The 14,136-nt window shown below is 36.5% G+C and overlaps 1 protein-coding gene across 2 annotated transcripts; it reads right to left on the reverse strand.

Annotated features, from left to right (window-relative positions):
• Positions 1-810: 810 nt before the first annotated feature.
• Positions 811-11,107, reverse strand: LOC110797419 (MLO-like protein 14). 2 transcript variants are annotated; one of them, XM_056827475.1, is made up of 16 exons: positions 10,053-10,144; positions 9,414-9,477; positions 9,172-9,229; positions 8,787-9,019; positions 8,482-8,598; positions 7,952-8,012; positions 6,182-6,276; positions 5,290-5,364; positions 3,428-3,513; positions 3,188-3,237; positions 2,851-2,891; positions 2,204-2,374; positions 2,054-2,089; positions 1,851-1,918; positions 1,691-1,751; positions 811-1,572 (listed from the first exon to the last, which is right to left on the reverse strand). In XM_056827475.1, the coding sequence occupies exons 3-16, from the start codon at positions 9,179-9,181 to the stop codon at positions 1,171-1,173; spliced, it is 1,506 nt and encodes a 501-aa protein (XP_056683453.1). In that variant the 5' UTR covers positions 9,182-9,229; positions 9,414-9,477; positions 10,053-10,144; the 3' UTR covers positions 811-1,170. The 2 variants fall into 2 exon arrangements, with proteins under 2 accessions (XP_056683453.1, XP_021858227.2); XM_022002535.2 differs by lacking the exon at positions 9,414-9,477 and having other exon boundaries at positions 10,053-11,107.
• Positions 11,108-14,136: the final 3,029 nt, after the last annotated feature.

Consider the following 14,136-nt stretch of genomic DNA (forward strand, 5'->3'; position numbering starts at 1 on the left):
TAAAATCTCCTTTCCATACGCTAGGTGATTAAGTTATGAAGCTAACAAACACGGAATTCCCTACTCACATAAGTAACATGATTAGTGAATTAGAGTGACAAGCATCACACTATAATGCATGCAATTGCTTCCTAAAACTAAAAGGCTATAAAACCAGTATACAGAATGCATGCCTACTTGAATCAACAAAACAGAACAGGTCTAGCAACAATGGCAATAAAACCAATACACATCCTTTACTTGACCCTCTTTACGCTTTTACACCTTTCATTAGCTCATCGAGAATCCCTGACTTCCTACACTAACCCGCCCAATGATCAAAATCAACAAGGATGTTGTTCATTTGATGGTAATTGTGGTCCTTGCAATGGTGGAAATGGTAAATGTTGTCAGTTTGGGTTTTTTTGTTACACTTGTCCAACAAAATCATCTCTCTTGGATTTCATCAAAGCTCAAGACATGGAACCAATGCCTCCAAGATCAATGTTTCATTATCAAGGAAAATCACAGGAAAACAATCAACAGCTTGGGGTAGTTGATGATTAGAAATTATATGTTGCAGAATAAAAGCTCTTTAAATGTGTACTTCTGATAATAAACTGCATCAAACAGTATTAATTTATCAAATTATCTGCTGAATGTTTATGTTAAAAAGGACCATTCTCTTCTGTAACAATCTAAAATAAGAGCAGCAAGGTGATGAAAACAAAATACCAAAAACCAAGAATATATACATATAATGGACAATCTGATATAATTTGAATGAATCCTCTGATTTAACACTTCATTTCTGCAATTAGATAAGATATATTGGAGAAAGGAAAGGGGAAAAAAGCACTTGATTTCTGTATAACTATATCCATCTGTTAGCGTTTCTAGAATTTCTTACAAAATTACAATCGAGACAGGATATTCTCCAAATACTGGACCAGCCAGTTACTTGATACCGAGAGGGGAAGGATTAGAAGATGAAAAAATTGGTATACCCCTCTGATTCCTCGGTACCTAGACGGTCCAATTGCTCAAGAGGATCCCGGTCCATTAGAGTAAATTTAGCCTATAACCTATCGAATCATTTTTTGTATAAAACCTATCTATATATAATGACAAGGAAAACTCCAACTGTGTCATAAATTATACTATAATTGTATGATAGAACAAACCTAGGGATCAGTCTCTTCTATTTGGCATTGATGAGCAGCGTGGATCGTTGTCAGTGAGCAGAGAACTCGGAAACCTTGCAGATATAGAGGCAGATGGTCTAAGGAGAGGGGTTCCAACACGGCTAGAACTTTCATTGGCAACTGGTGGTGGACTTGCATTATCTGTTGTGGAAGGTGATTGTAGCTCAATTACAGAATGCGAAAGCATAGCAGCCCCAGATTCAGGTATGTCAAGCAGATGATTATCATGTTCATCTAATGACATTACTGTGCTTGCATCTGTATGTATGGTTGAATCATCACCATATATACCCACTCTTTTCTTTCTCTTGGCTGCAGACTTCTTCCATCCATGAATTGTTTCCCTTATTCTATGAGGTATTAAGGCTGCCTTGTAATTTGTTCCCATCTGATACAACAACCAACCCAAATTAAATTAAGGAAAATTCACTACCAAGAAAATAAGTATGTTAAAAACAATAATATGGCAAAAAAAAAATAGCTAGCTGATTGCAGCTTTCATTTACCTGAGTAACCAGTGCATAAAGTGGCAAAGTGCTGTAGCTGCAGAGGAACTGCCCAGAGAACCTGTAACATGATAGGCATGCAATATGAAATACATCAATTGATAGCCAAAATGCATACTCCGTAAATGCCTACATATCATCAGAAATAGGGTCAACATACCCCAGTATAAGCCGCAAGTAGACCAGAAGATGGTTTTTTATAAAGCAAGAATCATATCCAAACTGCCACTGTAAAATGGAACATCGCCCCCATCAGTGAACAAGCGCTGAAAACTAAAAGAAATAACTTCCATTTTCTAGTCATAAATAAGCAACAATCTTTGCCACCAAAATCAGTAAACATAAAATGAGAAAAGGAAGTACCCAAAACCAGAAAAATGAAGCGAGCTCAAAGGAATTCTGCAAAAATGCACAAGGAAGAAAAGTATGATAATTAGAGACTTTGTAGCAGAGTGTAAAACTAACTCATATACAATAAACTGAAGTTGACAAGCATTTTTAGAATTTTCATACCTGGAAAAGGATGAAATGAATCAAGGACAGCAACAACTCTGGCTTCTTAAACCAAAAGAGATCATCACGAGGCTTTAATTTTGTTCCTGTAAAGAAGCCTGATAGTCCAGCACTCTCTAATGTCAAGGTTGCTATAACATGTTGTAGCTTAGTACCCACCAAAAGAACTAGCTGCATTTCCAACACAGATACAAAGATATCCATGAAAAATAAGCAAAGGAATCAAATAAAAGCTACCAGAAGTTTTTGTGTTCCCTCTCTTGACAGAATTTTATTCACAAAATAATAATCGATGTTACCACATACCAGAAATAGCCTCTATCGGCTCATCACTAATTCGTCCTACGGTTGCATAAATTTGGACCTCCCTAGACCCGACATTGGGTTGGATCTATACTACTTGCTGTGTTTGCCACAGTGTGATATATAAATAAAGAAGAAAACATATACAAAATAGTAAACAAGAGATGTTCTTCATTCTTTAGGGGCAGGAAGGAAGTGGCACATCTAGAACAGGGTAACAGATTTGACGTATACCATGCGTTCAAGAAATATGGATGCGGGAGTGTCCATCACATCTATAACTCTACAGAGTACATAGAGTATCGTAAACAAAAACCTAAGCATGCAAATGAAATTGGACTTACTGCTATAGGTAAGATGGCAATCCAGAAGTATAAATTTGATCCTGGAAATAAGAAGGAAAAGCAATAAGTAGTTCACCAAGCAGCGTCAGAAAATAAACCCATCTGAATGGAGGCACTCATCATTGAATCTATGGCAAAAAAGTGTTGCAGTTTTATTCATCCAGTAAAAGAAATATTGATTTATCGGATTGCAAACAAATGTAATTTGTAATATAATGGAAGGAGTCTATCAAAATTTGATGATCCACCAATCAGGCATGAAACATTTAAAATCTCAGACAAATGTTCCTCATTGACTCACAAAAAAAAATCACCTTTAATGAATTAAAATCCTCACCTTTTACATTAAATAGCATAAAAGCAACTACGAATCCCCAAAGTGGACCGCTGCAAAAGATACAACAGTAACTCAGAAAACAGAAACTACATTCCTTGATAATAAATGCAACTAGAAAAAAATAAAATGGCATCATTTCACAGGTTGAGTTTGTGAAACAATCTCCTCATATTACTTGCCAATGCAATTGTACAACAGTTTAATATACGCTGAATGAAGGTTGTTTATCTTCTAACTTACCTCACACCAACAATTCTTTGAAACTCCTCTTCCATTGATTGAACCATATAGCTGTGGAAATCATATCTCCTAGTAAGGTTATGATTCTGTCAAGCATAATGAAGAAGTTAACATTTGTGCGAAATGGATTTCCCAAACTAGAAAGTTTATCCTTTTGAAAATTAGCTATTGCTTAGACAGAAAAATCTGTTCCAAAGCACCAGTATATTTCATGAAAGCTCAAATAAAAAGTTCCCAGAAATATTATATCCTGGCTTTTATTATTTTTAACTCCCGTGTAGTTGATGTTCTTATAGGAAATGCACATCAGGTAGTTATTGATGACAAAAGAGAACATTACATAATGTTGATAAACTGTTTAAGACTTTTTCAAAATTTGGGTGCTCTTACTGAGACATCTGAAGTTTATATTGTATAGACTATAAGCAAGCAGATGTGAAAGTGTATGTAATTAGTACTAACTAAACTGTAAGTCGGGAATTTCTTCATCTTTTGCTTTCAACCTTGCAACAATCCATCTTTATAGAGTTTATACTGACATGGTAGTATTAACCAATGTATTTATCCCTTCTTGAGATGTCATACCTAACACTATACATTTCAGATAAGTAATCAACACAAAGGCTCTCCATCGCAAATTGTACATGCAATAACCCTACTTAGGAGTTAGGATGGCTTGAAGTTTGTCCATTACAACATTTAGAAATTCCTTTGTCAGTCTTTTTAGGACACAAAGGGCACTGAGAAGTTGATTGAATTCAACAACAACCATCACATAAACCCACAAAAGGTGACATTCACAAAAAGGACAATAATGGCTTTTAACGTTCCCATTTCAAGTCGCTGCCCTAGCCCAAATTGGTGCCTTGTGGTTTAACTCACTAGTTCTATGAGCGGGCTCCACGATAGCTAAACCTGAGTCTGCCATGAAAATCTGTAGTCATTTACACTCTACTTTCTTCAAGACACAAGAAGATCTTATGGTAGCATGACTAGCATCATGTCATGGATTAATGGTAACCTCATGTCATGGTGTCCACTACAAACATGACCGAAACAGCTGCAGAGCTCAGTTTCCACGTCACTCTTGAATCTATAAATTGCCACTATTTACTATTCAGGGAAAGCAAATCCTGTTTGATATTCCTGCTAGATTTTCAAGACTAAATGGCAGGAAGGATAGGTAACTTTCTCCAGATAGAGTAAAAGATTCATGGCATGAGAACAATGTGCAAGCATAAGCTTTCTGCAAAACTAATGAAAAGGTAAAAAGCAACAAACAAGGCTTTCAAATTCAGCTGAATGCCTGAATATTGACCAGACCACAAGTATCCTAGTTAAACATTATTACCAAAGTCCCAAAGTGATGGCAAGAAACAGCAAGAGAACTACAGACTACAGATTCGAGAAACGCTTAGGAGAAGGCAGTAGTAATATGCCATCCACGTTCACAGATCCCTGAGACAATTGAAGGACATATTTAAAAAATAACAGTAATATCCTTCTCCCTGAAGTATGTGACATGATTTTCAAGTAAACCTAAATGTTTGCTTAGGTGTTAATGATCAAGCACACAGTGAAGAAAAATACAGGATATAAGAAAAGACTAATGAGACAGAGAGTATGTATGCCTGTGTGTATTAGCTTTTTAGTACAGACTAGATATGTTAATTTTCGACACCAAGTAAAAACTACCTTGGCTAACCCAAAGTTGAGGCCTAAGTCACTTTAAACATGAAAATGGTTGCACTATACTTCAGGCACCCAAAATAAAAATCGCCCAAGCATTCCATGTCGAACGCCATAAAAATTTAGTACCATGCCAAATAATTCAAAAGTTTTCAGTTTAGTTATTCAAGTACCATGATAAAACCTTTGCGAAGTGTAAGATAATCAGCACGAACCACCGAATGTCCAAATTGCCTGAAAAAACATGTCTGGCATAAAATAAAGAAGTCAATTTTTAAAAGATTTGACATAACAACCAATTAAATAAAAAATTGATAGTCTTAAGTCTTAACTAAACTTTTTCCATGATGGTCCGTTCTAGGAGCTTCTGGTTACAGAAACTTATTTTCTGAACAACATAACATCAAAGGACAACACTTGGAGAACAATAAACCAAAACAAGTTCTAAAATGTTCTAACACATCAGCACTTCAAATAACGAAGTATGTTCGCAAGTGAAAGCATTATACCTACTATACCCAAACTACTAACATATGGAGTACTGTATAAGTTATGCCAAGTTGCCAACAACATGCCAAAAAGAAGAAAAAGGCGGTCTAAAAGATGGATCAATAATGTGCTCTTTTAACCATAGTCGAAAAAAATAAGTTCATATACTTTTAAAGAAGATGAGACTCATGCATGAAGCCAAAGATAAGCATCCCTCTGTAAAAATATACGAAAAGTCAGGCCTACATAAACTTTCCCAACAAGAAACATTTGGAGAATACGGTGACTGGCTATCATGAATTCATGATTCTTTTTATTACACACAACTAATTGATGGCATAAGCCTGTCAAGGCCTCACTGAAGACAAGAAAATAGTTAAGCCAAGAAAGTTAAAAACAAGACCAACACCGAAAAATGTGCAGCAATGTGCATCTTACTTAGAGCAATGTGATGATGTACGCAGCTTGACATGTCATTCATAAATCTTCCACAGAAATCATTTTGGATTGAAATTTAAGTTAGTAAAGTGAAATTGTCACATTAGCTGTTAACAAGCAGGAAATTCATATGCTTACCACCCAAACCCCGAAATTGCTCTTGGTTAAAAAATTTGACGCTTGAAATTTGACAAAGCTTGATTGCCTTCGCATTACCAACTCCCTCGTGATCTCTGTTGAAAGATAAGCCGATTGTTATATGATTATGTCATCATTTCAACAAGCTAAGCCAAACCAATATCAATATCAATATCAAACAAAATGTACATAGTAAATTGTTGTTTGTGTTTCAGTATATGAGGATCCAATATACACCATATCAACCACAGTGGACCCCATTTTTGGAGTGCACCAGTTACTAAGAAAATTCTAGATGTTATTTATAAATCAGTTATGAATGATGTAAGGTGTACCAGTGCAAATGGAAAAACATTACTCGGAACCATATAGTAAACCAACTATGCCAGTTATACAAGAGATATGACTCAGAAAGTACCATAATAAATAACAAAAGAGCGTCTTTCATGGTAATCTGAAATGAGGAAAGCCTATGATACTGGTAAGGAACTTATTCCAGGAGGAGCTAAAAGAAAAGCTTTCAACATTGGTGGTGGTGGCAAATGATTATAAAAAGAAAGACTTTGCTTAAGAGCCAGGTCTATTTATCAAAGTCATATGAATCATATCCTAACTCTTAGAGCTGCTAGAATCAGATTAACAAGACTGGATCTTTAACCACCAAAGGAACAGTGATTATTTGACCTCATTTTGTCAAATGTAGGATAAACTGTCATCTTTAAGCAGTTGTAAATAAGCTAAAGAAAATTTTCAGCCATAAAGAATTAAAATTCTTTGAGAAAACACATATCCTAATCCTGTGGTACGGAAGAACTTCACTGCTGAGTGCTCACGAGAGGAACTACGTAGAACCAAAGCTATCTTGAAAGCAAAAAGAAACCCCAAAGGCCCCATTGGCCCATCATCTCTGTTCCAAACCACCTTTAGCGCAAATATCTCAGAAGCACTGACTTTCTCAAAATCAACAGCTCTGCATGGGCTTACCAAGACTTTTGCTCACTCTGTCAAAAGTCTGAAAATGAGAAACACTGGTTTTCACTGCACATTCTGCACTTGCAGCGAAGCACCTCCTCCCTTCAGGCAGCTTAAGAATGCTTACGAAAGAAATTTGTGAACCACAAACGGGCAATTGGGCATACAGCTCACTCAATTGCAGCGAGGCCATAGATTTACGATATCTATCCAGTATTTGTTCTTGCTAAAAAGGGGTACATCCATAGGTATTAAGGAACAAAATCAGATGGAGATGAAACACCTTTCAGCTATCGCAGTATGATATTAGGGATCTAGTGACTAAAGGTTTTTTATTTTTAAATTTATATTCAGAACAATAGAGCCTCGTGTAAATCTTCATATCTAACACCAACGCTGCCACCAATTATCTCCAGCTCTATCTAAATCTTTTTCGTGCACGGCAATTACAATAAAGAGAGATATACGTTTTTGCATAGCTAGCTTCTTGCATATTGCAACCCAACTACCATGATCTTACATTTTTTATGCTGAATGCTACACTTATCATCTAAAGTATCTTTTAGTGGAGTTTCAAGTGGGTATTATCAACTTATCAATTGGGGTTACAGAATTACAGTATTAATTGAACTTCGGTGCGATTTGGAATGGCTTAAGGTTTCCAATTGATGATAGGGTCAGAATATGGCTGGAGTTGATCTATGTCAAATCTACTCACACAAGTTCACATTTCATTCAATTTTTCTCAATATAATCTCATAACACAGCTATTACTGCAACTGAAACTAGACAACTTGCCTGTGAGTGCATCATGCCGATCCAAATGAGCTTGATCCTCCCATTTTCTCCAGCTATGTATCTGGCAATAAAATTTTCAGCAGGCAAAGTAGGGGAGAAGTCAATATTAGTTGTGGGACTGGGGTGAGGGTAGCTTTTTCTAACATTTGTACAAACTTAAAGATAACTTAGAGATTGGTTCTCACTAATAGTAAGTATTTTGACATTTAGTAGAACAGAGTATCAGACATATGCCTCAGCAATACAAAGCCTACTACTATACATGCAATAATCCTGTGGGCAGAGCTGGGTAAGACAGCCTCTTCTTTCATCGTAGGAAATAACAAAATTATTCAGTTCCAAATGCCTAAACTGCACTAAATCACAGTAGGATGAGAATGAGACAGTTATCCAGCACTTCCCAGGAAGCACTCCCTACTCTGCAGAGACAAACTAAGATGACTGACATTCATGATTATAATGTCTATAAGGTGCTTATACTCTGTTTCATTCAAAACTAACGATAAACTGTAAGTCAAAATAAGTCCAACCTTCACAATCGCAAGCAACATTGTTAAACAGCTATAAGATACATGTGTCACTGCCATGATGAAAATAAATCGGTGCAACTGCTCAAGGCCTTCATATGATACAAATGGTTCTTTACCCTGTACACAAAACAAGCAAGTAAAATTCAAAACTCAGCTATTTCAATTCAACCCGGAAACAGTGACTCAAAAGACATACGGAGGGAAACAGTGACTCAAAAGGAATACGGAGTACTAGTATCATTTATGGAAGAGGCTCTACAGAATAATTAACATTTCAAATAATATAAACATAAGAACACACATGCCTCAGGACATGTATTTTGATGAAGGGAACTCATCAGTCTCCTGAAGGTTTGAGGAGTTGATGTCCAAAGTTTACGCCCTTCGGATGGATTATCTTCTTCAGTTGCTTCATGGACTTCAGATTCAGAGCACGGGGAAAATATTCCACCAAAGAACTTAGAAGAAATGCAAATGTTGGAGATTGTGCTTGAGGTTGCTGTTAGAAGAAGAGATATGAAGCCGAGAAGCATCAACTCTGCAAGAAAATATGGAATTGAAAAGTTCTGAGATAAGCCCTAAGCTACACGAAGAATGTCTAAAGTTCAGTAGCATCATTTTCAGACATTCATCACCAGAAAACCTAAATATTCACCTTATAAAGTACCAGAATATCATTATTATATATACCTTCTTTCATTTTCTCCACAGTTTGAAGCAAAGGTTTTCGACGCGTTTTATCAAGCCACTGAAATGTAAGAACAAAAACAGGTGAAAAATACATCATGCGGTTACAAAAGATTCTTCCTCTTAGAAACAGAGTACACTTTTTCGCTTAAAAAAGTGACTGGGGACTGTATAAGTTTTAAACTACTGAGCCAACAGCCAAAGAACATCAGCGACAACAGTTCAGACATCAGCAGCAGTCATACCAAGTACTGTGAGAAGTCACTCAGCTCCCTTGCCAAGCTGGAAAGCTCTTCTGATTGCTCTCTTCTGAAGCAATCAGAAGTTGCCACATAATTGGAGCCAATCACAGCACAGCATCAGTATCATTAGCCAATCAGATCATCATAAGGATTGTAATAAAGTTGTAGTATAAACAGTTTCATTACTGCATTTTTCTATTCATTCATTCAGTTGTTAGAAAAAAAATCTCTGTAAGACTCTCTCCTATTACTGTATTAGTTCTTTAGGGACCTGAGCCACCAGTGAAATAGGGTGATGACGGCAAAAACCAGTATGTGCTTTACTGCTTCCGTTAGCTTTGTTTCAATGAAGTTTTTCTCATTCATGGAGGTTTAGTTCGAGTTCAAGAAATCTACTTAACAAATATGGAGTAGATAATTTGGTCTGCAAAAATGCATGCAGTTAATAGCTGATCAGGAACCGTTTTCCTTTCACAAAACAAACAAGTAAATACTAAAAAGTAATCACAAATAACATGAAAAATCCCAGATTAAAACCAACTTGATGCAGTCCCTAAACTTATCCATTTGCAGGAAAAATAAAAACAGAAATTGCCCACAATTCAATGTTCAGTAAATTTGACAAACAGATTGAGAACTTACATTACTAAGCCAGTGAATGGATCTTTCAACCAACAAAGAAACTGCAACAAAGAACGTCAATACAGATGCAACAGACCATGTTGGAGTTAAAGCTAAAGAACGCATTTCCTCAGTCTTATCCTCCATTTTTACAACCTTAAATTTCTACAAAAATGGCGTTTGTATCGAGGATTCGAGTCAGTTTCAGACCATTATCAACACAACAGTACCAGTGTAGTTAGGTAACAGGCTATTGTTCTTCAAGACCCATGACATAAAACATCCGGGCCCTTCCCCTTTAAACACAAGTCACTTTGTCTTCCTTCTTATATGACAAGTTATATCATCATTCATTCATGAAATGGACAATTTTGTAGTGCAAATTGAAAATTACCCAAAAAAAATGTGAAAATTACCCAGAAAATTGTGGAAATTTATTTCAGAAATGTGAGAAATTTTCGGTTTTCATTCAACCAAAAGAGAAAATCTTGAAAACCCAGAAAAATGTGATATATATTCTTCAGAAATGTGGGGAAATTTAGAATTCACTCGCCCTATAAAAACAATTGAAACCCAGAAAATTTTAAAAATTAACCCAGAAATCTCTCGAACCCACTTGCTATTTTTACCTCGCCTTCTTCAACGCAGCCACAAGCCAACAACTCCTAAATTTACAAAATATCGCAGGGGCTTAAATGAAAATTAAACAAAAAAAACCCAAAAAGATTTCGTTTTAAAATATATTTAGAGAATGAATTATTAAAAAAGCCCAGAAAAAATGTGTTAAGCTTAGATTCAGTTGATACAAAATTTAATGAAATTTCTCTCTCCTGGTTGGGATCAACAGGAAACTACCAACACCAAAAGGGATCTCCCGACAGTTCATTGAAAGATCCTTTGATTTGTGCATAATTACTTACAAAAAGATTAGTTTATTTGAGATTTTGGATCAAATTATTGGCTAATAATTAATGAATGGCCCGATTATCTCTGTGCAATTAGTTAGGATATTAGAGGGAGTGATGCTGGCAATCACGATTTTCCAGAACGTTGTCACATGCAAATGGGGTAATTTTTAGAGGAAGTACTAATCAATAGCCGTTATGCAAATGGTGTTTGGTTAGTGGAGGTTTGAGGGAAAAAGAGCTTTTTGTGATGTATTAGAGATGGGACCTTTAGAAAAAAGTACAATGGGAGTGTTTGGTTAGGAGATGATTGGAAAAGAGTTTTGGGGTGAAAAGCTAATTTTAAAAAAGCTCAATAAGAGGTTTTTGTAATAAGCTTTTTGCAATAAGAGGTTTGAGAAAGTGGATGAAAATGACTATTTTGTCCTACTATTGCCTATAATTACAAATTTACAACCACTATCAACCTTGGTACTGTAATACCTCGTATTTTTATAATATTTATAAATATATTTTATTATATTTATAAAGCATTTTACGATTTATTATCGTTTAAAAATATTTAAACGCATTGCATTTAATGTATTTTAATTAATTAGAATATTTATTATTTTAATTAATTACGAAACGAATTTAATTCTTGAGTCGGGAAATTAAATGAGTTGCAAATGATTTTTAAAGCTTCGGATTTTAAATAAAAAGTCCAATTCGTTTTATTAATCGAGCCCAATCCAAACAGTTTAATTTAAATCCTAAGCTAGCCCAATTCATTTAATTCCTAAGCCCAACTCAAATATCCTAAGCCTAGCCCATCAAGGGATTAGGGAGCCTATAAATAGACTCCCCCATCATTAAATGAGCCCCTAAAATTCATAAACCCTATTTTCGCCTTGCTTGCCCAACACTTCTCTCCCTCTCTTCTCTCGTCCGCACGCACGCAAACCGTGCTCGTGCCCTCGCGTGCTCGGCCTCACGCCTGCGCGCTGCCCTGTGCCTTCGAGTGTGTCGCGCCCCGCGCTGCACTCCCTCTCGCCCTCGCTCGCTCCCTCTTCGCGCGCGCCCAGCGCCCACACCCCTTGCCTCTCGCTCTTTCTCTCGCAGCCCGCCCAGCCAGCACGCATAGCTGCTGGTGCTGTGCTGCTGTGTTGTTGTTGCTCGTGTGCACCGCACACCCCTGCTCTCTCTCTCCCTCTCGCGCACAGCGCCCAGCGCTCGCGCCCTCGCCCATCCGTCCCGCGCGCCCCAGCGCAATGCTGAGCCTGCCCCTCGCCCGCGCGCACGCACGTCGAGTGTGTGTGTGTGTGTGTGTTGTTCGTTCGTTCGTTTAATTCTTTTCAACCAATCACATTAATTCGTGGTTGTTCCGTGCTATAGGCCGGATTGGTATAATGCTCTTCTTCCTTACCTATTCTATTTAAATTCCGTATTTTAAATTACTATATTAATATTGTTTTGAGTAATTAAAATGCTGGGAACCGGTTATGAATACCGTGGTTTGAGGATTTGTGTGTTGTGATTCATTAGGTTTGTTTTAATTATCAAATGATGAATTTTCAGATTTGTTTATTGAATAAAGCATCGATTTTTATGATATTAAACTAGTGCTATTGGGATTTTCAAGTTAGGGTTTTAACCTAGACCTAATGAGCCAATTGATTAGCATAATTAGGTGATGATTTTAATTATGATAATCAATTATATTTTCAGATTTGAATAAAGGTTTAAAGTGTTGATTTTTATTGATTTTAAAGGCGGAAAAAGTATGTTTTCGTACTAGGGATTGATTTTGCAAATCGAGACGATTTTATTATTGAAAAACGATTGAATTCTAAAGTCTAAAGGAGGTTTTAATTTTTATAAAGTTGCTGGAAATTTAATGAACATGGAAATAATTTAAGTTTCATTATTTTGATGATAGGAGGTGATTTCTAGTTGAGTGCTCGTTATTGCAAAGTGGCCCCTACGCTTAGGTATTCAAGGTACGTACAAGTCTAGGGCGACCACACCTTTTGTCAATGACATTACATGATTGTTGATGATGTGAATTACATTATGTGGAATCATGTCTATTTTGGTGAACGAGCATGTGATTTGTGATGTTGGATTTATTGGATTAATTGTTGAACAAGCATGTTGAAATTATTATGAGTATGGATTTCATTGTCAATCATGTTGTTCAATATTTATGCATGTATGGTTTATTTCACATGCAAGGGATGGATTATTTATTTGTATGCTATTGTACGAGATGTCTAGCATACTTTGAGCCATTTATTTGTACCTCGTTGTACTATTCATTTTACCACATGTGAAGGGTTAGCTCACGTAAGCCACCGCACATGTAGGGTTCAGTTGGGAACATTATGTATAAAATGAATTAGGATTTGTCGTGCAAGGGCACAACCCTCATGTTAATGTGCATGATGTGGAGTCTCACTTTGGTGAGGAGGAACATGGTAGTAATATCACAAGTGTCTTGCTTGGTTGATCACAAGTCTTAAAGCATTAAAATAAGATTGTTTTGGTTGTTGTTTATTAATTGTATGTATGCATGTTGTCGAGTCTTGAGTTCGCCTTTATTAAAATATTAATAAACGTAAAGTGCAACCGGAACAAGCTTCAAAACTCTTGGAACGTATATACCTTGAGTATGAACAATGGGGGGAGTCTTGCCGGAAAGCTCGTACTCCTACTAATGATACAAGACGTTGTTTCATTTATATTATGCGCAGGAATTCCGTCGGTATGGCCCGACACTCGGTATGGCCCGATTTTATTATGATTATATTTGGTGTATGGTTGGCTCCCATCACCTTTTCCCTTTGTGGATTATTTTTTTGGCCCGTTCGAAGCTTATTCTAATTAAATTGTGAGTCAAGAGTCGAGTCAAGAGTCGAGTCTTGTATCTCATGATTGTTTGTTAAGTATTATATGGCTTTTGCATGTTGATTAGTACTTAGTGAGTGATGCATGTTTTAGTTTCATTTACTCTATGCTTGTAAGTACTCAGCTTTTGCTAACTACGTGCTTTGTGTGTTTCTGGTCATGGCCCTTGCCTTAATGGCCCTATGATGATCCATCATTTGCACTTGCATTGTTGGGGAGTAGAATAATATAGCAGGTTGGTAGATCAAGTACGATCGAAATCATGTGGCTTGGGATGATTGAGAGAGTTGCATGCTTTCGTTCTTTGAAACTAT

The sequence above is a fragment of the Spinacia oleracea genome, chromosome 4 (assembly GCF_020520425.1).
Source record: "Spinacia oleracea cultivar Varoflay chromosome 4, BTI_SOV_V1, whole genome shotgun sequence".
NCBI lineage: Eukaryota > Viridiplantae > Streptophyta > Magnoliopsida > Caryophyllales > Amaranthaceae > Spinacia > Spinacia oleracea.

Bases quoted from the DNA above. Each gene is read 5' to 3' on its own strand.
- LOC110797419 (XM_022002535.2), bottom strand. From the start codon at position 10,178: ATGGAGGATAAGACTGAGGAAATGCGTTCTTTAGCTTTAACTCCAACA. The intron at 3,238-3,427 runs GTAAGTTAGAAG...TATCTTTTGCAG, and splicing joins CAAAGAATTGTTGGTGTGAG to CGGTCCACTTTGGGGATTCG. The intron at 1,919-2,053 runs GTACTTCCTTTT...TCCATTTTACAG, and splicing joins CTTCATTTTTCTGGTTTTGG to TGGCAGTTTGGATATGATTC.